The sequence below is a fragment of the Palaemon carinicauda genome, chromosome 7 (genome assembly GCF_036898095.1).
Source record: "Palaemon carinicauda isolate YSFRI2023 chromosome 7, ASM3689809v2, whole genome shotgun sequence".
NCBI classification, from domain to species: domain Eukaryota; kingdom Metazoa; phylum Arthropoda; class Malacostraca; order Decapoda; family Palaemonidae; genus Palaemon; species Palaemon carinicauda.
Genome location: NC_090731.1, coordinates 143,668,396 through 143,679,725, shown reverse-complemented (window position 1 = coordinate 143,679,725; position 11,330 = coordinate 143,668,396). Strand labels below are relative to the sequence as shown.

Below are 11,330 nucleotides of genomic sequence, written 5' to 3'. Positions count from 1 at the left end.
CATGCCGCATGCGTTGAGGAGGATGCCGCATAGTATGAGGCTCCTGCCTCATGGGTTGAGGCGGTTGCCGCATAGCATGAGGCTCCTGCCTCATGGTTTGAGGAGGATGCCGCATAGCATGAGGCTCCTCATAGCATGAGACTCCTGCCTCATGGGTTGAGGAGGATGCCGCATAGTATGAGGCTCCTGCCTCATGGGTTGAGGAGGATGCCGCATAGCATGAGGCTCCTGTGAGGTTCCTGCCTCAAGAGTTGCGTCTGCCTCAAGGGTTGAGGAGGTAGCTGCGCAGAGAGAGGCTCATGCTGTGAAGAATGCGGTTGCTGCATGCGTTGAGGCGGCTGCCTCATAGCATGAGGTTCCTGCCTCAAGAGTTGCGTCTGCCTCAAGAGTTGAGGCTCTTGCCTCAAGAGTTGAGGTTCTTGCCTCAAGAGTTGAGGTTCTTGCCTCATGAGTTGAGGCTCTTGCCTCAAGAGTTGAGGTTCTTGCCTCAAGAGTTGAGGCTCTTGCCTCAAGAGTTGAGGTTCTTGCCTCAAGAGTTGAGGCTCTTGCCTCAAGAGTTGAGGTTCTTGCCTCAAGAGTTGAGGTGGCTGCCGCAAGAGTTGAGGTTCTTGCCTCAAGAGTTGAGGTGCTTGCCTCGAGAGTTGAGGTTCTCGCCTCAAGAGTTGAGGTTCTTACCTCAAGAGTTGAGGTGGCTGCCGCAAGAGTTGAGGTTGCTGCCTCAAGGATGGTGGATGCAAAGCATAAGGCTCCTGCCTCAAGTGTTGAGGAGGTTGCCGCATAGCAAGAGGCTCCTGCCTCAAGGAAAGTGGAGGTTGCTGCACAGCGCTGGTATCTGGCAACTCCCAAAGCGGCAGCTCACGCATGGAGGCAGGTTGAGGAACCTCAACATCATACGTCTGGCAGGGTGGACTGTGCAGAGGTGGAGGAGCGCTCGCAGGAGGAGGTGTGCTAACCTTCTCTGCCTGAAACTCCTGCATCAACACCGCAAGCTGAGACTGCATTGTCTGCAGCATAGACCACTAGAGTTTAAGAAAGACAACAACAAACGGAGCTACTGTCCGTTGAGACTGAGGGTCTAAAACAGCTGGTGCTGCAACAGACAGAGTTACTGCCTGTTGCGATACCACCTTGCCTCTCTGGGAGGTGTGCAGTTGTCGTACTGCAGCAAGTCCGAACTGACCCAGTGCTAATGGCACCACCTAGGAGTTGGACTTGCGCGGAAGGGACCGACTTGCACTTAAAAGCTGCAAGATTTGGTCCATGGTTTCTGCGAGAAACCTCTTCCGCAGACGAGGAATAAAAGGGCTCTCTCGTCTTTGTGTGGGTGGGGTGATCACGTCGGCAACGTGTGTAGATACACCCGAAACCACGGAGGGAAACGTCTGTTCGTCGATCAAGGCCTGCTGAACCCATAAGTCCTTCGACATTACTTCTCCCCTGGGCTTGGGAGCTTGTAAGAGGTCCCAGACTAGGCGAACAACTGGCACGAACAGACGAACCCTCGAACGCAACACTGTAACACTTTGCGCTTATCACTTTATCACTTTTGATTTTCTGTTTGCACTTATTTCACTGAACTCGAAACTTTAAGTGGTTTGTACCTGAAACCCGCAATTCTATCCTTCATTAAAAGTTAGTAATTGCGAAAACAGTATTACAATGTAACAGAAAAACATAATGAAAGATAAATAATTCAGTGGCTGGAAAAGAGACTAAACACTAGATCAAATAAACTACGTTTAAAATCTCTCACCGCATAAAGCTTGAGAACAAGAATAAAACTCTAGAAACGTTTACCTTCTTCCCCTAAAGAGACTAGGGAGAAGAGCAAAAACGATAACAACGTTACCCGCTTGAACGAAACGTTTATCCTCCTCTCTCTCCCTCCGTCTCTATCTCTCTCTCTCTCTCTCTTGACTTAGAACCTGAGAGAAGAGCCCAATTATATATATCATTAAAACATATTATTGTTAAAGGAAAAAAACTGAAAGATTTCCCAAATAAAAAGTTCCTTTATTAGAATTAAAACCATTTAAGCTAAGAAAGAATGAACAAAACGCTAGAATCGGTTTACTCTTACTGCAACGTGACACCGTGAATGCTCTCTCTCTATCGTAACGATAGAGCGCAAGTTGAACGTTCTGAACGTCAACAACTGCAGAGACAAAACAAAACGTTAGTTCAACTTTGAAAACAGTACGAGACTATCAAAGAAATTCTTTCAAAAACATTAAAATAGCATAATATGTTAACAGGTAAAAACGAAATGACGGGCTCAATGTAAATTAACTTCGGTTCCAAGAAAAGACCGCCTACTATTAGGAAAGGTCGAATATAAACAAATATAAAAATTAATTTTAATAAGTTTATAATAAAAGGAAGTTAATCGAAGAGGCCTATAAAAGGCGGAGAGATATAAAATAAATCTATAACTTTTGTTAAGCAAAATTAAGAAAGAGAGTCTATACTCTCTTCGACACCAACACTTCCGTCTAAGGGAAGGGTCGGCCATTTAAAAGTGAAAGAGAGTTCATACTCTCTTCGTCACCATAAATAATCAAATTAATTCCAAAAGCTAGCTAAGCTAATGATAAAACTTCCTGAATAGCGAAAGCTAAACTCTAGAGCAAATACATCACCAAATCGTGAGCAATAACTCCAGAATCAATAGCGTATCCATGTAGGTCTAGCCGGAGGCACGACAGAGGAAAAATTGAGGTGGTGTTGACAAGAAGTACTGGAGTACCTGACCACAGATGGCGCTGTGGTGTTCACCCCCACCTGTATAGCGATCGCTGGCGTATCCCGACCGTAGATTTCTGTCGGCAACAGAGTTGACAGCTACATGATTATCGGGTAAGATTAATATTGAAAAAATGGTGTTCAGGGCAGTAGTCCTCTCCACGCTCCTGTATGCATGTGAAACATGGACGCCATATAAAAACGATATTAAAAACCTAGAACGCTTCCAACAAATGAAACTGAGGCAGATCTTGAAAATCCCCTGGGAGAGCCACACCACCAACATTGAAGTCTTAGAACGTGCCTCGCTGACCAGCGTGGAGGCCACCATCATCCACCACCGCCTCCGCTGGATAGGACACGTGCATAGGATGGATCCATCTAGGCTCCCAAAGAAAATATTCTACGGAGAACTGACCCAGGGCACCAGACCACGAGGAGCCCCGAAAATGCGCTATAAAGATCAACTAAAGCGCACCCTGGCTCTAATTGACATCGATCCTTCCTCATGGGAAGAAACAGCCAGGGACAGGAAAACCTGGAGGAGCACAGTACACCATGGCACCGTGGACTTCGAGGAGAGGAGGAGACAAAATGAGGAGGCTAGGAGGAGAAGGAGAGAGCGATTAGAACAGCCCCGCCCACCACCTACCCTCCCTTGTGAACTCTGTCCGCGACTCTTCCACCACAGACTAGGACTTAACAGCCACATCAGGCATAAGCACCCACCCCACAGATAGGAGGCTGATGGCTAACGACAGAACCCAATACTCGGACACGAGTGGGCGCCGACGACGACGACGATTCTCATCATTTATTTATTTCCTTTCCTCACTGGGCTGCTCTTCCTTATTGGAGACCTTATAGCATCTTGCTTTTCCAACTAGGGTTGTAGCTTGGCTAGTAATAAAAATAATAATAATAATTACAAGGTGTAAACAGCTGGCCGGTAATTACCTGGCGGGGTGTTGGGAAGACCCACCCCTCTGCTTGGTCACTAAGTAGTCATTTTGATAGCAACCATCACTGGGAACAAACGTTCTTTCACAGTCAAGATTTTGGCAGAATTTAGCTTCCTAAGTTATTTCGACAATTGTTCCTGGTAATGACGTTGATACCATCTTGGACGTTGTCCTTGGGTCTGAGACAGGCTTAATGATAGCATATCTCCCACAACTTGAACGGCTGGCCAAAGGTGAATGCAGGACTTTCACCTATGCCGCCAGAAATGTCGAAGTCTGAAAGAAACTATGTTGGGAAGAACAATCTTCTTTTCTTAGGAATACTTTATCCTCCTCTGATTTATTGATACATGCGCTAGTGACTGCTGTTGAATTGATATTTGGCAATCGGCGTGCTTTTTAGAGACTTGAGCTTGCTTAACAAGTGATCACACTCACCCTTGTAGAGGAGACATGCTTAATGCTAAAATGTCTCGATGAGCTCAAGGTGAGGGTACTCTCGCCTGAGCTTGCTAGGTCTTGGTAGTGCGTGTATGTCTTTCTTCAAACACGCTGGCATGGCCTTGTGCACACCTGAACGCATGTAGGATGACAAATTTTACTTGACCTGTCGTAGCTTCGCCTTTCGGGGAAGAGTCCTTACATTTTTCTTGTACTGAAGAATAGATCTTATTTACCTGAAAAGGATTCTTGAGCTTTTTGTTAGACCATGACTAGGGATCCAGACCCGATTGTTTTCCCCAAAGTGAGATACTCAGGGTTGGGAAGTACAATTTAAAATTTTTAATACTTCTTATGGCTTGAATGTGTGCACATGATGTTGCACCCTTGCATTCACCCCTAAAGGAGATGTATTCTTTACATCTTAAATATGCATCCTAGATTACATTTGTGCATTCTATTATCGCGAGGATATCGCATGTTTAATTGAATTACTTGCCTTTCCAGATTGATAAAGTTACATATCAGGGTTTTGACTTAACACACACACTCACCTTTTATTTTAAGCTTTCTGCACAGAGGCAACCTTTTGTACTACTGCTTGTTTGTACCTTAAGTTCCCTCCATTTCAGGAACAGTCAGTTGACTTTGTACACTTTAGAAAATGGAATGCTGCCTTTCCCTTTCTTTTTAGAGGATAATGCTATAAGACTAACTGATAGGAGTTTCATGTAGAATAAGATTATTTTGGACTAGTGAATAGCCCATTCATTGTTCTATAGTCTGTTGGCTAGTATTTTCACAAACACGAGTGTGTGTGGTTATAGATAGTTGTGTAGAAGGCTTTGTTTCCTCCTCTCTAAAAGGGTCAAGAGTGGGGGGAAGGGCCAGTAAGGCGACTCCCTAATAGGAAGGTTTGTCTTCTATCGATAGAGAGGAGTGAGATAGGACTATTGACTTCTATCCTAATACAGTATGGAATTTCAGTCCTGAAATTGCACAGTGGCAAATTAGTTCAGAGCTTTATGGGTTGGTGTAAGCAGAGGGGTATTCATTACTACTACCCGATGCAAATACAAGCAGTACAACATTTACATACAACACTTCGCTTGTTTGTGACCTCTACAGGGGAACATGAAAGACCAATTCCGTGAGGTCCTTCAGCAGAAGGATGATGATAGGCATCCAGTGTTCTTTGGAGTTATCCTTACAAGGGTCAATTTGCTAGTTTTTCTTATCTATTCAAACATGTAGTTGCCTGGTGGTAGTCTTTGGTGATACAAGAGTCTACTCAATGTCTAGCGGACCACACAGGACATCAACCCCCAAAAAGTGGGTTTGACCCAGGAAGACTTGTTCATGGAGGATATTTGTGTGATCTTCAGAAGCCTCCAGCCTCTCAAGCCTTATGAAGCTGATTGACCCTGGAGAAGGGGAGGCAATATTTCCTTGGTATTTTTTGTACTGCATTCCCCTTTCTAACCTTTTACAGTCAAGACCTTCATACAGTGCCTCCCAAAAACAGGTTTTTCCAAGGTCAATATTTTTTTTCTGTTAGCTCTTAACTTTATAGGGCTTGTTGTGAAACAAGCAATTTTTTTTCCTTCCTTTACTCCTATTCCTGAAATTTCATTAGGTTTAGGTCTTCACCAGTCACAATAATTACACAACCCTTTTTGCCTTGCTTTCTCTTAATGAAGTAAAGTTATTAATGGGGTTAAACTTTAACGCTAATAATAAAAATCAGTCGCATGAATGTATAAGAGCAATAAACTTGAATGTTTGCAAAATGGCAGTTTTTGTAGCAAGCTCATCTATTCATACTGTAACTCATGAGGCTAATAAAAAACAACATTTACTCAATCTTTTATTTCTACAAGGTGACTTAAAATTTAAAAAAAAAGCATTTCTGCACAATTACAGAAAGATTTGGCAGTGTTAACATGGATATTAGCCAATTCAGCCTGTGTTTGGACAAGAGGAACCCTTTTTTGAAATCAATTAGTTACACTTGAAAGCTTTAAGCTGTCCCAAAAGGTATACAATACAAAACAAGAAATCAAGATTTTAAAACACTGAATAATCCTTACGTTCTAATAGTTACACAATTTTAATTTCCCTAATATGTTAACACATTTTTGTGACAAGTCTGAACAACTAAGCCATTGGGATAAAGTTAATAATGTGGAAAACAATGGAAAACAAACTACTGTATATAAATAGAACTTCTATTTATAAAATTCTGACAATTTAAAGTAAGCCTAATGATTTATCTCATCAGAGTCAGCCTATATTCATGAATATACTGTACTGTATGCAAATAAAAGTTTGAGTAAAAAAAAAAAAAATTGACAATTACATCTTCCTGAGCTCATGTCACAAAATGCAAGTATATTATTAGGCTATTCTGACATTGACATACAATGAATCTTACAAAATTAAATGTGGTAGAATAGGATCAAATATTTGACCAAGATGCAGTGACTGGAAATTCAATTATCTAAAAAGTTCAATTCCCCATATTGTATTCAACTTAATGCTTGGATTAAATCTATTCGCTTTTATTTTTTATAGTGTATTTTTTTCTGAAAAAGGCAAGGTCCCCATGATACAAACATAGACTTGCACATAGCCTGATTATATAACAATGAAGAATATAGCTAATGTTCCACAATCCATTACAGTTACCCAAAACAATAAAATTCCTCAGTCTGGCATTTTCAAACCATCCCCTCAACACAAATTCTGAACCCTAGGGATAAGCCCAATCTGATCATTCCACCAACAAATCCAAATTTGATAAAAGTTGAATTTTACATACCATGTGTAAGCTTAAAAACAATATATATAAATATATATATATACAGTATATATATTTGAAATATATAACTACCCAAATTATTTACAATGATATACAGATAAAAATTTGTCTCATACGGATAACCATTCTAAAATTTTAAATCCACAGCATAGAAATTACTCTCTTCATCACAGTTTGCACATCAAAAAATGTCACAGCTGCTGATTTCAGTAACCCTAAAAAGCTGTACAAAATCAAACTTTTAATTGACAAAATGTTACTTATGTATTTCTGCTCTGTCATATGGGAAAAAAAAGTGCTAAATAACCATAACAACCAGTAAGGTTGTCAAAAATAGAAAGAACTTTCCTTTGACCTATTAGCGTCTGCATTGATGGGTTCGTACAGAAATCATCAAGCGATCTCTCCTGCAGTAGGGTCTTTCTTCAATACAGTTAAACTGATGTTATGCCAATTTCCACTTAATACCTGCCAACTCCCAAAAAGGAGTCCCCAAATTTTTACTAAAGGAATACAGTTAGTTCTTCAAAAGCGAGTGATAGAGACTGCCAAGCTCTTCGGCTACATATTCAATGAACTGGAGATCACCATGATTAACTCCTCATCCGAGACAATTAGGTATTTCATCTTGTCAAAGAATTACAAAGGATAACAGGAAGGCAAGTTATGCCACAAATGCATAAAGAAAATGTACTGTACAGATTTTACAATATAAAAGTAAATTTGCTAGACAAAAATAGTTTTGTAAATAAAGTCAGGAAATGCTGATGAAAACTAAACAACTTGGCACAAATAAAACTAGAATAAAGTAGATTTAGTTAATGTTGATCACAATGAAACAAAATCCTCACCGACACATAGGTCCAATAACTCCCCATTTTCTAGGGTAACGATGTACTTCCTACAATAATAACCATAAGATCAGATACAGACGAAAGGAAAATAATTACAGGTCAAATCAAAGAACTAAAAATGAACTTACAGCCATCCAGTTTTGATAGCAATTATATTTCAAAGATAGTTGCTCCCACCAAATAATTAGGAAGGTTCCAGCCATCTAACCACTCCTCCATTTGTCATAAACTAGCTACTTTATTTAGCACAGTTCATCCACTTGATCAAGTATAAGGGCACTAGTAAATGTAATAAGCTTGAAAACCAAATGAGCATTGGTACCACTTGGTAAGAGAAAAAAAATCAGAAGTATACCTTCTTTGGACTTCAACTACTGAGGATAACATTCCAAATTGAGCTGCTGACATAAATTCAAAGTTTTTATTCCTAAGAAAAAAAATTAGGAAATTTTACAAACATTGAACATAGAAACCCGTTAAGACAGTCACCAGAGGCAGTTCACTTAGTTACAAAAAAAATTTTGGTTCAAAATTTGCCAATATCAATATCCTGGCACAATTTCAGTTTACAATTTAGTAGGGTACAGCAGTATTAAGAAATTAGAAGTACCTTTATTTTAACCATTAAATTCCTTTATAAAAGAAGTTTGTAAACTAGTTTCATAGACTAATAATGAATTTGATAATTAAACTTTATTTTATAAAATGTGAATTACAGAAAGAATACTGTACAATCCAGATCAAGGACACAAGTTTATGCCAAACTCAATCTAATAAAAATTATAGAAACTTTACAGCATTCAACTTTTATTCTATAACATCCTAAATACAAAACTTAATTCAGCAAACAGAAAACAGGGACATGGTTTAACCCTTCAATAAAACTGATACCCAAAAGGAATTCATGCAAACTTTTTTCACATAGTTACTGTAATTGACTATGTAAAGTTCCTCTAACATCTAACTTCGTAAAGAATTTCTTCAAACCCATTAAGCTAAATTTCCAAAATAATCTTATGATGCACCGTAAAAATACTATTTGTTTAAAAAGTTACAAAGATTACAGAGGCATCAAACGGGATACAAAAGTACACTTGCTTTAGAAACATCAATCCCATTCATACAGTAGTGTTATAATAGATGGTCGCCAGAAAATTGTTGAAACTGCCAAGGATAAATCCAGTGCAAATATACATCTTTAATACTGTTTACAGTACCCAGGTTTTAAAAATTGTAAAAACTATACAAACCCTTTCCATAAAGACTAATATATCAAAACCCACATCGAGCTGAAATAATCTGATTTTCAATGTAATAAAAAAATAGAAATTACAACTGATAAAACCAGTTCATAACCATTTATTTTTTACACTAAAGATTACTCGTCAATAAAATGTACTTATGAATGAATACTTGTTAAAAGCAAATGTTCAACAGATCTACTGCCATTGCTTTAAAAAATATAGGTCATTATAGTGAAAAAATAAATCCGAAATGAACTGGCTTACAAAAATTTTGTTGGCTATCATTAAAAAAAAATATTTATAAAATCACTTCTTATATCGGGCTCTAGATAAAAAGAAAAAAAAGTACTTTATTATTTCCGCACTGCATTTATTCTACTTAGAGGACATAGGCCTGATACCAACTTTTTGAGCAAAGTTTGACACCAGAGTGCCTAAGCCAGAGTCGTTCCGTCCGTTCGAGAAGTTAAGCCCAATAGAGGCAACGTAGATGGTATAGAAAAGGGAACGGACCTGAAAGCAAAATAAAGATTGCTTTTATTAACTGACAAAAGATTATTAAATAGACATGAAAAGGAAATAAAGATTGATTTTATTAACTGACAAAAGTTTATTAAACGTACCTGAAAAGGGAAATAAAGATTGCTGTTATTAACTGACTAAAGTTTATTAAACAGACCTGAACAGTAAATAAAGATTGATTTTATTAACTGACAAAAGTTTATTGCAAAACTATGAAAAGTATAATAATATGACAAAATACACTTGTAAATAATTTTAGTTTTACCATTTGGGTCTTTTCAAGGGTAAGTAACATTACTATTTAAGTAAAACAACTTTTAGTAAAGTATACTGTAAATTCACAGACCACACAAGAATAATGACTACTGTACAGTACATCAAATCCAGTAAAAACTGCACTAGATTTTGCAACATTACGAGTTAAAAATACACATACAGTATAATGGTACTCTGAATGTCAAACATTTCTTCCAGAGGGATATTTAATGCCGATAGAATTTTCCCTTCAAGAATTATTGTACGGCAAATAGGATTGATCTGTTTTGGTCTGCCAGAAATTCCATATTCTACAAGAAGTTTAGGGTACTTGCATGAATAATAATCAAACAAAAATACAATAGAATACATAAATAAGCATTTAACCTTCCTTTCCCTGTAATAAGAATTGATGGCCTAATTGAAAGGCTACCTGGATAGATCATACATAAGCGCATCAATCTCACTTTGAAATTATCTAATACTATCAGGGTTCTCAACTTTTGTGTTGGCTTTTATTGTGCAAAAGTAATAGACTTATACACACTAGAGGGGGCACTCAGTCGAGCGTAAACCTCCGCCACAACAGAGTATTTCTTGACCTTAACCTTTAACCTAGGACTTTCAAAATTTAATCATTTGCAAGTCTCAACATAACAATTAATCCCTGAAAGTTTCACTACTCTATGAGCAAAATTGTGGCCATGAAGCTGTTCACACAGAAACAAAAGGACAAAAAGGGCAAAAACAATCTCCTTCTAAATTCATTGGTGGAGGTAATTAAACAAAATAGCTAACAATTCATTGCAGGTGTGCACTGGAAGACACTAAAAATTGGTGTCCTTTACTGTGAAACTTTTGTTTTTACAGGAGTTATACTGCCGGTTATGTCGCAGCCATACATGCTCCGAAAGTAGCCATTTCTCATTTGATCAAATACTGAATTCTTTGATGTCCAAGACAAAATAAATATTTTTCAACCAGATTTGCAAATCTTCAACTGTACTTAACCACTAGGATTTCACAATACAGTAACTGATTGGAAAGAGTCACCTGCTCTTAAACTTTAGATGCAGTTTATCAGAATGTGTACTCATAGAAAGCTAGTCAGTTCTTGATGAATAACCAAGTTGAAAGTAATTAAAGTGAGTTCTTAGTAAATAAAGTATCATTGAAAGTACTTTTCACGAAGTGTGTTAACTTACTACTGCCTCTTGCCTCTACTACAATATGTGGACTTTACAAACCAACCACGGATTTTGAAATTGAAAATTTATTTCCAAATTTACCTTTGAATAATACTATTAATAGCAATGCCAGCTTTAAAGCATGCTAAAATAAAAAATTACATTTTCCTCTCTGCCACGTCCACCATTCCTCCGTTGAACTACTTTACCACTACCTACCTGCCATGGTGGATGGAGATGAAAGATTCCCAGAAAACGGCAACAGAGCTATAATTCATATCAATACATCAAAAACATAAAAG

The 11,330-nt window shown here is 38.2% G+C and overlaps 1 protein-coding gene across 1 annotated transcript in view; it reads right to left on the bottom strand.

Moving 5' to 3' along the window:
- Positions 1–5,999: 5,999 nt before the first annotated feature.
- The window catches only part of EDTP (Egg-derived tyrosine phosphatase), a 73,507-nt gene continuing 68,176 nt past the window's right edge, over positions 6,000–11,330 (bottom strand). The window contains exon 12 of the mRNA XM_068376953.1: positions 6,000–9,577. Within this exon, the coding sequence (XP_068233054.1) occupies positions 9,440–9,577 (138 nt within the window). The 3' untranslated portion in view covers positions 6,000–9,439. The remainder of the gene's footprint in view (positions 9,578–11,330) is intronic.